The following is an 11823-nucleotide window of genomic DNA, read 5'->3' as shown; positions in this document are numbered from 1 at the left end:
CTCCTTCCATCCTCTGGTTTTGAGTTTCCTAATCTCTAAAATGAGAGGCCACTTGCTCACCAGACCCTGCAAACACTGCCGTTCTGTGATTTGATACCAGTACCAAGGCAGCTGATGTTCCTTGTTACTCTTGCTCCATCTGCCTTATCTCAGTTTGTCCTGAGTCTGGGCTGTAGGGTGGTCTCTGCCTGCCCAGGTCAGACCTTCTCTCTATAAGAGCTGTCCTCCTCTTTGTGCCTGTTGGTACCTGAGCTGACAAAAACCCACCAGGTTTTCCTGGGAAGACACATGGCTTAGAAGAATCTCCGTTGTTGAGAGATGTGCCAGTGAAGTTTGGAACAGATAGCAGTCTAAGTGCCATTCCAGTTCCAGGATTCTAGATTTCCATAAAAGGCCACCCTTTAAAATGCTCTTTAAGAAACCCCTAAGCAAATTCATTGGATGCACGCTGTGTATGGCCGTGCTTTCCGAAGATACCCTTGATCCCAGAGATTTGGTCTCTCCTGCTGCTTTTAGGATCCCTGCAGATGGAGGGAATAGGCCTTAGATTTGTTTGTTTTTCCTTTTTAACTGGTCTGGCCTAAATCATTCTCTAGCATTTGAGGTTATGGGCATTTTGAACATTTTGACTCATAATGAACCTTGTTTTCTTGATATGCATTTTAGAAGACAAATCTGACCTTGAAAACAGTGTGATGCAGAAGAAAATAAAAATCCCCAAACTTTCTCTAAATTATGAAGAAGAAGATGGGGAAATTAAAGATTATGGGGAAGAAGATTTACAGCTCAGACACATCAAGGTAACAAAATCTTGCCCTTTTTTTTCTTTGAAATATATAGGAGCATTTTCAGATTTCTCGCAGCTAAAGAATTCTAGTTTGGCCTCCTCTCCCTATGTAAATGTCCCCTGGTGTCAAAGGTCATGGTTTTTTCAGGCCCAGCCTAGCCAGATTGCCTTTGCCTTGCTGGCCACCTTTCCAGGGAGCCCTGACTCCTGCTGTGCCACCAAGCACAGTCCTGTTAGCACAGTGTGTTCAGTGTCGTCACTGCTGGGGGTTTGGAATGACTTGTTTCTCTCTAGCTCATAGTTCTGGAGCAGTCACTACTGAATTCCAGGACCATTAACCAGTTGTTTCTGTGCAGCAGTTAAGAACCAGTTACTATCAGATTGCCCCAAACAGCTAAAGGCAGACTTATTTGGCAATGAGGTCATCTAGGTTCACAGAACAGTGTTGTGGGGCCCTGTGTTAGGAGAAAATGTTTGCATAAGATTACATTTCCTTTCCTGTGCACCACAATTGATCTCTAGCCTTCACTTTGTATATCTGCTGAAAATCTTGTTCAGATGTTTTCTCTTTGCAATGGGTACCCCAAAGGAGAGGAAAGGGAAGAGGAGGAGGAATTGCATTAACTGTGGCCTGATTCTGGACACCAGGCCAAAGAAGTTCTCAAGGCATAGTCTTAAGGCATTCATTGCACTCCTGTTACGGGTCTTACACTGTGGTGGTCCCTGAAGTCATGGAAATAAGCCAAATGTAGTCCCTGCCCTTGGAGGTCTCATAGTCTAGTGATGAAGACAGAGCTGTAAAATGATCATTATGATTTTTACTGACAAGGTTATCTACACTGAAAAAACAAAAAAAGTTGCCTGAGTTGATTCCAACTCATGATGACCCCACCTGTGTTAGAATAGAACCTGCTCCATAAAGTTTTCAGTGGCTGATTTTTTGGAAGTAGACTGCCATGCTTTTTCTTTTCGTTACCAGCTAAGCACTTAACCATTAACACCACCCAGGGTCATCTAGATTAGTAGCACCTGTTCCTAGGGGATGAAACTACTTTGAGTTTTATCATGTAACTCAATGGTGGAGGCATTTTTTTAAAAAACATTTCCTCTTAAATTTCCAGAAGATTGGTGAGAATTTAAGACAAGCCTCACCTGACACAATTAAGTTGCCCAGAATCTTGTTTCCTCAATTGCCTACGTTTCCCAATTGGGAGAGATCCTACCCCTTCCTGCCCTAGGTGAAGAATTTCATTAGTGCTATAACTTCCACAGCCCTTCAGTAGTTACTTTGTTCATTTGAGCTATAATTTCCTCAGGCAATTGAACCCTCAACTCCCAGGTAGTCCCAGTTAATTCTCTTCTGTGAACTGCCCTCTATATGCACTGTCTTGTGGACCTTCAGCTTGGTCCAAGTCCAAGCAGAAGGTCTCAGATGTAGAGAAAGGAGACTTGTGCTTGAAGTTGGGCTCCAAATTCTGGTTGTGGCTTTGCTGTAACTCACCGTGTGACTCTGAGTATAGTCCTTCCCACCTCTGAGCCTCCATTTCCTCATCTGTAAAATGAAGGAGTTAATATGAAAAATATTCTAGAGTATCTTCCAACTCTAACATTCTTTGAACTTTTCAGTTGAGTAAACATTTTTTAAGCCCCTGCCATTTTCCAGCTCTGTGTTAGGCAACGGAGAAACAGAGAAAATAAGACATGGTCCCTGCCCTAGATTAGGGTTTTTAACACCCTTCCCAATTAAGGCATTCTTGAGGAAAAGGTTACTGGGAAGAATACTTTTTTTTTTTCTTTTATGTTTTTGTTCACTGAAGAGATTTGAGCGTTAACTCCCCTAGGAATAGCTTGAGTCGGCATGATTTCCAAACACACACTGAAGACATACTCTGAGCAAGTCACTGACTAGGCACATGGGTTGGGGGTTGACGAGGGTGGACCTGGTATAATGTACATCAAAGAGGCAGAGTGGTGGAATAGAAAAAGTACTGGGATATTGGGTGACTTTGGGCAAGCTCTTTCCCTACTGTGGGCCTCCATGTCCCCATTTGTAAAATGAAGGGCTGTAATGAAGTGTTTACACAGGTTTCTCCAAGCACTGATGTTCTGTGGTTCTGTGATTCTAGGATTGTCTGGGGAAATATTGAGCTGCAGTCCAAGAAAGTCCCAGCTGCCCTTGCCTGAACTGATTCTCGTTGTCCTACACAGAGACCTGAGGGGCGGAAGCCGAGCGAAGGGGCGCACAAGAGCATCGAGGCAGTGGTGGCCCGGCTGGAGAAGCAGAACGGCCTGAGCTTGGGCCACAGCACGTGTCTGGAAGAGGTCTTTGTGGAGACCTCACCGGGCACAGACGACATGGACAGTCTGGAGGATGCCGTCGTGCCCCGGGCTCTTTACGAGGAGCTGCTGCGCAACTACCAACAGCAGCAGGAGGAGATGCGCCACCTCCAGCAGGAGCTGGAGCGGACTCGGAGGCAGCTAGTCCAGCAGGCCAAGAAGCTCAAGGAGTATGGGGCACTTGTGTCGGAAATGAAGGAGCTGCGGGACCTCAACCGGAGACTCCAGGACGTGCTGCTCCTGCGGCTTGGCAGCGGTGAGTGCCCCAGCAGGTGGGACACTTGGTGCGGCTCCTCTTTCAAGAGGGCAAGGGGACAGGGCAAGTCAAGTGCCCCTGAGGGTAGAGAAGGACAGAGGCTTGGCTCAGCAGTCACCCCAAAGAAGAGTCACTCCACTCCCACAGTGAATCTGGTAGGAGGTTAGGTATGCAGCAGCCTAGATGTCTAGAGCGCAGTGGTAAACGTGGCTCAGAGAAGGAGAGCTGACAAAATATTTGCCATCACTCATTAGTGCATTCCTTCAGAAGAGGCAGTGCCAGGGATCGTAGGGAATCCCTCTCTAAATAGGTTTCAGGATATGATCCTAAAAATCCTACTACGCATGATCTTAAAAAGATGTATTACTTTAACTCAGAAAGTGATAAATGCCACGGGAGAGATGCTGATAATATAATATATGAAAGATCAAGGAATGGAAAGGTTATTTGCAGTTGAGGGCATAAGGGACAGCTTAGAATGGAAGTTGGCTTCAGCCAGGCCTGGAAAGGTAGGTGGTGTTTCAAGGTAAAAGAGGAGGCAGAGGTTAGAAATTACTGAGTATGGCAAAATACCTGGAGCATACTAAGAAGAGATACTGTCAATGTAGTTTGAGGACAAATGGTTGAAGCCCTGGAAAACTATACCAGCTGGGAGTGTCTGTACTTGTTTTGATTGGAACAGGAGAGCTTGTAAGCAGGAAGACACGTGACCTTAGGAGGATTCATATAAAGATGTATAGAATTCCTTTGGTTTGCTCATAGAAGAATAGACTGGGCTCTTATTTTGCACATTATTTTAATAAACCAGGTGTTTCCGTCAAAAGTGGTTTGGAAAGCAAGCATCAGCAGCAGGAAGAAATGACTGCTTACCACAGAGAAGTGGACAGAAAAATTGTCTGCAAGCATAAGACTTGAGATTTCTAAAGAATAAAGGCCAATCAGTATTGAGAAATAAGTTTAACACAAGCCTCCCTAGCCCCTGAGGACCAATAATTTATCCTCAGTCAGGGTACTTTGCTTCAAAAGGGAGTTATCTAATATGGAAACCCTAGTTCTATCCTTAAAGTTTAAGTCAAATACAATTCTGCATTCAAGAAGAAGAGCTTCTGTTATCAGTATAATTTTTTATCTGTAATGTCTCATTCGACTTTGGTGTTTAGATACAGGTGGTATTACCCTCCCTTACTTAGATTTGTGGGTGCCTCTTACTTCTTAAAGTATATTCCCAGGCAGTGTCTCAGTAGCTACTCTGGATGGGCCTGGAAATAAGCAGGGGCCTGTTAATGTCCTTGTCACAGAGAAGGAGACTGAGGTTGAGACTTACTCAGAGTCACATGAGGAAGCAAAGCTCAGTCTCAGATCAGCTACCTGACTCATAGGCTAGTGATTTTTTGCTCCCTAACCCTGCTTTAGCCTTGGCCACTCTCAAAAATCATAGCCTGTAGAAGCTCACAGAGACACTAAAGGTCAAATGCAGTTTGCAACTTAAAAAGTTACTCATCAAAACTCTTCACTGAAACAAAATCTCAAAGAGAAACCCTAAATGTAAAAAAAAACTGTGTTGATCTTAGCATCAGGGACAAGGAGAGTCTGGAATTTTCAGAGAGAAAAAAAATGTTTCCTGTTCTTCAAATAAATGATTTCTGTTTTCATTGCACTCTGCATACTGTGCCTTTAGTGGGGGAAAACCTTTTTCGGGGGGAACAAAACAGAAAAAGAAAACAAACAAAAAAAAGCCACGTTAACAACAAAAACTTTTTACACAAGTTATCTAGACTTCCAAGGAGACAGCCTGTTTTGCATGATCATGAGCTGACTTTAAACTACAGAAATCATTCCTAAACCACTGGGGCAACAAGACTCTCTGCACTTTGCATCAGCATATGCCCCGTTTAGTCCTAAAACACTTAGGCAAATTTGATACCAATCATACTTTCAGTGTCTTGATGTTTTCAGATTCCCCCATCCCACAGGCTTTGAATGCCACTTGTGAGGACCAATGTATGGCTCTTCCCCTACTCTGAGTCAAAGTCTGCATCACAGTTGGATGGACTGAACATAAATCAGCTCAAGTCACAAGTATGCTTGAAGCACTCACCATATACATGCACAAACATGTGCTAAAAAGGTCTCTACCCTCAAGAAGAGGCTGTTTTCATGGAAAGGATATATAGGCTTTGGAATCAGGCAAGCCTAGCTTCAGATCCCAATTTTCCCACTTTCCAACTCTGTGGATTAGAAATTTTCTTTCTTTCTTTCCTTCTCTCCTTTCTTATTTGCTTCCTTCTCTCTACTTCTCTTTTCTTCCACAAATATTTACTGGCTTCTGGCTGTGTGCTAGGCATTTTGCCAAATAGTAGGAGTTTATTGTATCTGACATACAGCCCTTGCCCTCTGTCTATGAGAAGCGCAATGTTTGATGAGGGAGACACTCACTGCAACAATCAGTGACAACATAACTAATAAATGTGACCACAAGGATAAAAGGACAGGGGGCTGTGGGACAGCAGAGGAGGGGCATTCATCGAATTGTAGGGGATCAGGGAAGTAAAGCTTCCTGAAGGAGATGACTTATAAGCTGAGGCCTGAACAATAAATTTTTGTTATCCAGGCAGGAGTTAGTAGGTGGAAAAAGTAGGGAGTAATCTAGGTAGACAACCCCTTTCTGAGCTTTGATGCTCTCATCTATAAAATGGGAATGATAATGTCCACTTCATAGTCTTGTGGGGTACAGCATAGTGTCTGGCGTTCTGTTGATGCTCAGTCAATGTTAGCTCCTTTTCCATACCATTTTGTGGAAGGACTAAGATAGGATATGGTCGGGCTTTTCACTCTGGCTTCCACAACCAGCAATTGGCTGTAACCTTGAGTAGGTTATTTAACTTCTCCCTCGCAGGATTGTCTTTCATTATAAAAGATAAAGAGGGCTATATATGTTTGTTCATTTGTTTATTCTGTCAGTTAACATTGACTAGATGCTTTCTGAGGAGCTCTGGTAGCATAGTGCCTGAGGTACTTGACTGCTAACCAGAAGGCTGGCGGTTCAAACCCACCAGCCACTCCTCAGAAGGAAGGTTGGACAATCTACTTCCATAGTGATACTGCCTCGGAAACCCAAGGAGGGGTCGCTATGAGTCGGGTCAGACTCGATGGCAAATAACAACAACAACAACAACGGATGCTTTCTGAGCCTAGAAACTTGGGGAGACACACAAAAAAAGAGTAGGACATTGGGGAGGGGACTTAAACAAGCAAGCATATAGTTAAAATGCAATGTAGTGTGACTTCTTGGGGAGAGGCTAATAAGAGAGGGGGAATCCTTTCGTGGTGGATTTGAACAAACAGTTCTTGAACTGTAAACGCCACCAAGAAACCTTTAACAAAGCAGAGGACAGCCAGAAAGTAAGCTGGAGAGCATCAGCAAACCCTTGTCTCATTTTTGGCTTCACATTCTGGCCTAGGGTTGATGTGGCCGGGGCTGTGCTATCCTCGTCCCCCTGGGCCAGGCTTCACCATTGTCCCTGAGTCCTGTCCTTGAGCATTTTCACCTTCCCACTTCATCCAGGGCCCCACCTGAGGGCCTGTGTACCGCTTGACTGCCATATTATTAACATCATGAACAGGCAAAACCAGAGACCAGGGAGGCCAACAAGTCAGGAGATGCTCAGTTTTCAAAGGAAAACTCCCCACCTGGAAGACCAGGAAGCATTGCTGACTCCCACAGGCAGTGGAGGGTATCTGTGTGGCAGACAGGAGAACAGGAGCCTGCCCTGCTGAACCTGGTAGGAACCTTGGAGTCCTGAGCTAGCCCTTAGAATCCAGGAATTGCAATGGTGATTATTACTGAGACTGGGAACAGAAAGGAAGAGCCACACACAGAAGGGTGGGGGACAGCAGCAAGATGTTGCAGAGGATTCACTGGAGGGTTCATTTATTCATTTGTGTATTTATTCATTCCTTCTTTCACTCATTCCACAAATAAACACAAGATGGGATTTAACAGGACAGATGCTATAGAACACAGAGTCATGGAGTTGTGAAACAAATTAGAGAGGGTATATACTGATGTCCCTGTGTTGCTAATGAGAACACAAGTTCAGAAAGTATCACTGTCCTATTCCCAGAAGTTTCCTAACATATGGTCCTGTATGCCTCTCCCTGGTCTCTCACCCTGCATGGACTCCTTCAGCCCTTGACTTTCATTGTAATCAACACAGGGATAACCCTCTCCCCAGAAAGGACACATCCTCTCTTCATAAAACAGAACTTCCCTCTTCTGTAGTCTTAGCTCGGGAAGCAGCCCTTCTTGATGATCAGCCATTGACCAGTGTGCTCTAAATGTTTAGTAACTGCCAGTCCCTTTTTCCTTTTCCTCCCTTTTCAGTTCCACTCACACAATGCAGTAAATGCTGAGGATTCAAAAAGCATGAAGGTATTCTAGTTTACAAGGTACAGATTTATTACTGTTTATATTAATTTATTCTTTCATTTTTTTAACAGACATTTATTGAGGAGATGTTTTATGCTGGGCACTGTGTTAAGTTCTGGGAATATAGAAAGGAACAAGACAGAGTCCCTTTCTTTAAACATCCACAAGCCAGTGGTTTAGAGCAGTGATTCTTTATACTAGAGGTTGGCAGCTGCCAAAGAATTCCAAAGGGATGAGGGGAAGCAGCACTATAGTAGAGGTCCAGTGCGAGGAGAGAGCTTCAGTGTAAGTGAGTTCTGTCTTGGTTTCTCCTTACCTACATTAGATATCCTGGTCAGTTTTTTTCCATGGTAAATGCTACTTACTACTCCCCATTGCTTTGGGGCCAATTCTAACCCATAGCAATCCTACAAGAAAGATTGAAACTGCCCAATAGGGTTTCCAAGGCTGTCGCCTTTACAGAAGCAGACTGCCACATCTCTCTCCCATGGAGTGACTGGTAGGTTTGAACTGCATACTTTGGTTAGCAGCTGAGTGCTTAAGCACTGCACCACCCCAAAACCAAGCCAAACTCATTGCTTTCCGGTCAATTTGGTCTCATAGTGACCCATAGGACAGAGTAGAACTCCCTCAAGGGGTTTCTAAGGCTGTGAATCTTTACAGAAGCAGACTGCAACATCTTTTGTCCTGTAAAGTATCTGGTGGGTTTGAACTGCTGATCTTTTGGTTAGCAGCTGAGCACTTAACCACTATGCCACCAAACCAAACCCAAAAACCCATCGCCATCAAGTCAGTTCTGACTCACAGCAACCCCATAGTATGGAGGATAACTGCCCCATAGGGTTCCAAGACTGTGAATGTTTACAGAAGCAGACTGCCACATCTTTCTCCTGTGGAGCAACTGGTGGGTTAACCATTGCACCACCAGGACTCCTTAAATGCTACTTAGTTTAATTCTGTTTGATGTGATTCAGATAATGGTGGTTCAAGTAAGGCTCTAAAGGGCTCTGTGAAGAATATAAAGAGGAGTAAAGGTAGACTCTGCCTTAAGATGCACATGTAGTCTACTGGGGAACACAGACATGTACACAACATGACACAGGCAGAATAAAGTAAGTGCTCTAATTGCAAGGGCTACTCTTTTGATGGCTTTTAGATTTGGTGTGTGCATTGTCAGGGATGTAGACAGAAATTCTGAATTCTGACCAGCAGAGGTGTAGATAATAAGAATAATAATAGTAATTCACATGTTCCTGGCACTTTACAGGTTTCAAAGCACCTTGACATTTTTATCTCATTGGACTATTCCAGTAGCCTTATTGCGAGGTCGAGTAAGGATTATTATCTCCATTTGTGAGAAGAGAATGCAAAAAGAAGAAATAATGTGTCTGTTGGCCAGATCACAATCTGGTTGAAATTTTTAAAGAAGGAGAAAACTATCGTGGACTGTATCTGTCTTGGCTCTTTCAAGCTGGATTTCTAACACCTCCGTTCCCCTCTGGGTTAATGTTTGTGTTCTGTCCAAGGTCCGTTAAAATACCAGCTTTGATCTCTAAAATCCTTTGCGGTCTGTGAGATGCATTCTTTAAGCCCAGGTCTCTGATGGTGCTTTAGAAAAAGCAGCTAATGTCAACCAAATGCCTCCTATTGGCTTTTCCCTGTACAGGAGGCAAGCTAGGCTTTGGTGACAGACATTAGGTGAGTTTGAATCTCAGCTCTCTTAATTCATTACATGCATAACTTCAAACCACTTATTTTACTCTTCTCAACTTTGGTTTTCTCCTTTGAAAAGTGGACATCTTAATTCTCATAACATACAGTTAGGAGAGTTAGCTCAGTGAGTAAGAGCCTGTGTAGGCTCTGAAGTTGGAAATAACTAGGGTTTGAACTCTGGCTTTTCCACTTTCTAATTCTGTTACCATGGGCAACTTACTACTTAAACTCCTAGGCCTTAAAAAACAAGGTAAAACATATTAGTGACAGTACCTACCATATGGTTCTTAGGAGAATTAAATGAACAAATGTGTGTAAAGACCTTTTCCCAGGGGTTGGCACAGAGGAATGCACAGTAGATCTGACCATGACGATGATAGAGCTGTCGGGGGACATGCTGAGATAATGTATGTGCAATATATAGCACAGTCTAGGCACTCACTGCCCTATAGTGGAACACAGATGTGGTTGTCTGGCATGTTTTCATCTTTGGACAACCCCTAACCACTCTTGTCGATTACTTGCCCTTGTAAGTTTTCAAAAACATACTGGAATAGTCCGTTTTACAACTATGGCTAGACTTGATTTCAGACTCACTGGTCTGTAAAAAATAAATAAATAAACCAAACTCACTGCCGTCAAGTCGATTGGACTCATAGCAACCCCTCCTTGGTTTCCGAGGCTGTGTCTCTAGGGAAGTACATTGCCTGATCTTCCTTTGGAGGAGTGGCTGATGGGTTTAACTGCCAGCCTTCCGGTTAGCAGTCATATGCCTTAGGTACTACTGTAGTTTGTGGAATTTCCCACCTTGACCCTCATGTTCCCAGGCAGAATTCCATTTCCCCATCTCTAGTCTTCTGCCACCCCTGTCACCCCCTTGATTCCTCAGACTTTACCTGTGGTGACTCAGTTTCCTCTTTGCCAGGGCTCTCCTACTGGGGCCCTATATCTCAAAGCTTTATTCTCTTTAGGTCCTCAGTACATTTTCACCAATGAGCAGGAGTGCTCAAGAAACTTGAGGAAGCATGACAGAGAGACATTCTGTCAGGTCAGGTTTTCATACGTCTGTCATAGAGGTGAGGCATGGGAGGGTGGGGTACTGCTTAACCACTGTGTGCTGTACTTCCTTCAGTTTGATAGCAAAGTGGTGGTGAGAACTGGAATGAATGGTTTATCTTTAAAATTCTGGTGATCTTCTACTTTGGAGAACGTTTTGTACTATTGATTGAATAAGAAGCAGGCATGATTGATTGCGGATTATTTTAGGATCTGATTCCAAAGTAGCTGGACAATCTAGGACCGTTCTTTCCCTTTTTCCTTAGGATCTGGGAACAATAGGGACATGAACAATAGGGACCCCTTCACTCACAAACTCACTGACGTTCAATTGATTACAACTTATAGCGACCCCTTCTTGGGCTTCTGAGGTGATATCTCTGTGGAAGTAGATTGTCCAGTCTTCCTTCAACGGAGTGGTTGGTGGGTTTGAACCCCCAGCCTTCTGGTTAGCAGCAAATGCCTTAGGCACTATGCCCCTAGAGCTCCCTCTTAGCTAACTACATAACCAAAAAAACCAAACCCACTGCCATCAAGTTGATTCCGACTCATAGTGACCCCCATTGGGTTTCCAAGGCGGTAAATCTTTTTATAGAAGTAGATTGCCCAGTCTTCCTTCCATGGAGTAGCTGATGGGCTTAAGCTGCCAACCTTCTGGTTAGCAGTCAAATGCCTTAGGCATTGTGCCACCAGAGTTCCAGAATGTCTAGAAGGAGTTGCTGGGCTTTCCCCCCATTGCCAGAATAGGAACATGCTTGTTCTCCAGTAGAACAGGGCTTTGCCTGGTAGTTATTGGCTTCAGTGTAGCCATGTGACTGGCTTGTTTTCAGCTGGATTTGCCAGCCGAGGAAATGGAGGTAGGAAAGGGAGGAATGTGTTTGAACACCTGTTTTGGTCCAGACACTAGGTTAAGTGCTTTTCATACATTAAACAGCCCCAGTGGTAGTTAGTATCATCAGATGAGGAAATAGGCTCCGAGAGATTAAGTAATTTACTTGAGCCTACACATCTATTAACTGGTAGAACCAGGTTTCAAACTGAGGCCTATCATTTTCTCCATGCATCAGGCAATTTCCTGATCACACAAAATCACTCAGCCCTTGTAATCCTGCAGCTCTGTGCATCCTCCTCTGCCTGCCTTCATGATTAGGCCTCCTTTGTGTACGGCAGTGGGTTCTGGGGCTGCTGGGCCCTTGAGCTGTTGGGTACATTCATTCATTGGGGTAGGCTTTGCTGGCACGCAAC

General features: G+C 44.1%; 2 protein-coding genes across 2 annotated transcripts in view; both read left to right on the top strand.

The window, feature by feature from the left end:
- AGBL4 (AGBL carboxypeptidase 4) overlaps positions 1–11823 on the top strand; it is a gene marked incomplete at its 5' end in the record, with an annotated part of 1767058 nt that overhangs the window by 1366854 nt on the left and 388381 nt on the right. The gene's annotated exons all lie outside the window — the stretch shown is intronic.
- The window catches only part of BEND5 (BEN domain containing 5), a 55883-nt gene that overhangs the window by 18029 nt on the left and 26031 nt on the right, over positions 1–11823 (top strand). The window contains exons 2-3 of the mRNA XM_007946715.2: positions 667–800; positions 2996–3380. Of these exons, the coding sequence (XP_007944906.1) occupies positions 667–800; positions 2996–3380 (519 nt within the window). The remainder of the gene's footprint in view (positions 1–666; positions 801–2995; positions 3381–11823) is intronic.

This window comes from Orycteropus afer, unplaced genomic scaffold, assembly GCF_000298275.1.
Source record: "Orycteropus afer afer isolate SDZICR_OR568_19922 unplaced genomic scaffold, OryAfe1.0 scaffold00169, whole genome shotgun sequence".
Classification (NCBI taxonomy): domain Eukaryota; kingdom Metazoa; phylum Chordata; class Mammalia; order Tubulidentata; family Orycteropodidae; genus Orycteropus; species Orycteropus afer.
Note: the sequence above shows the minus strand (reverse complement) of the source record. Positions and strands in the feature narration are given on the sequence as shown.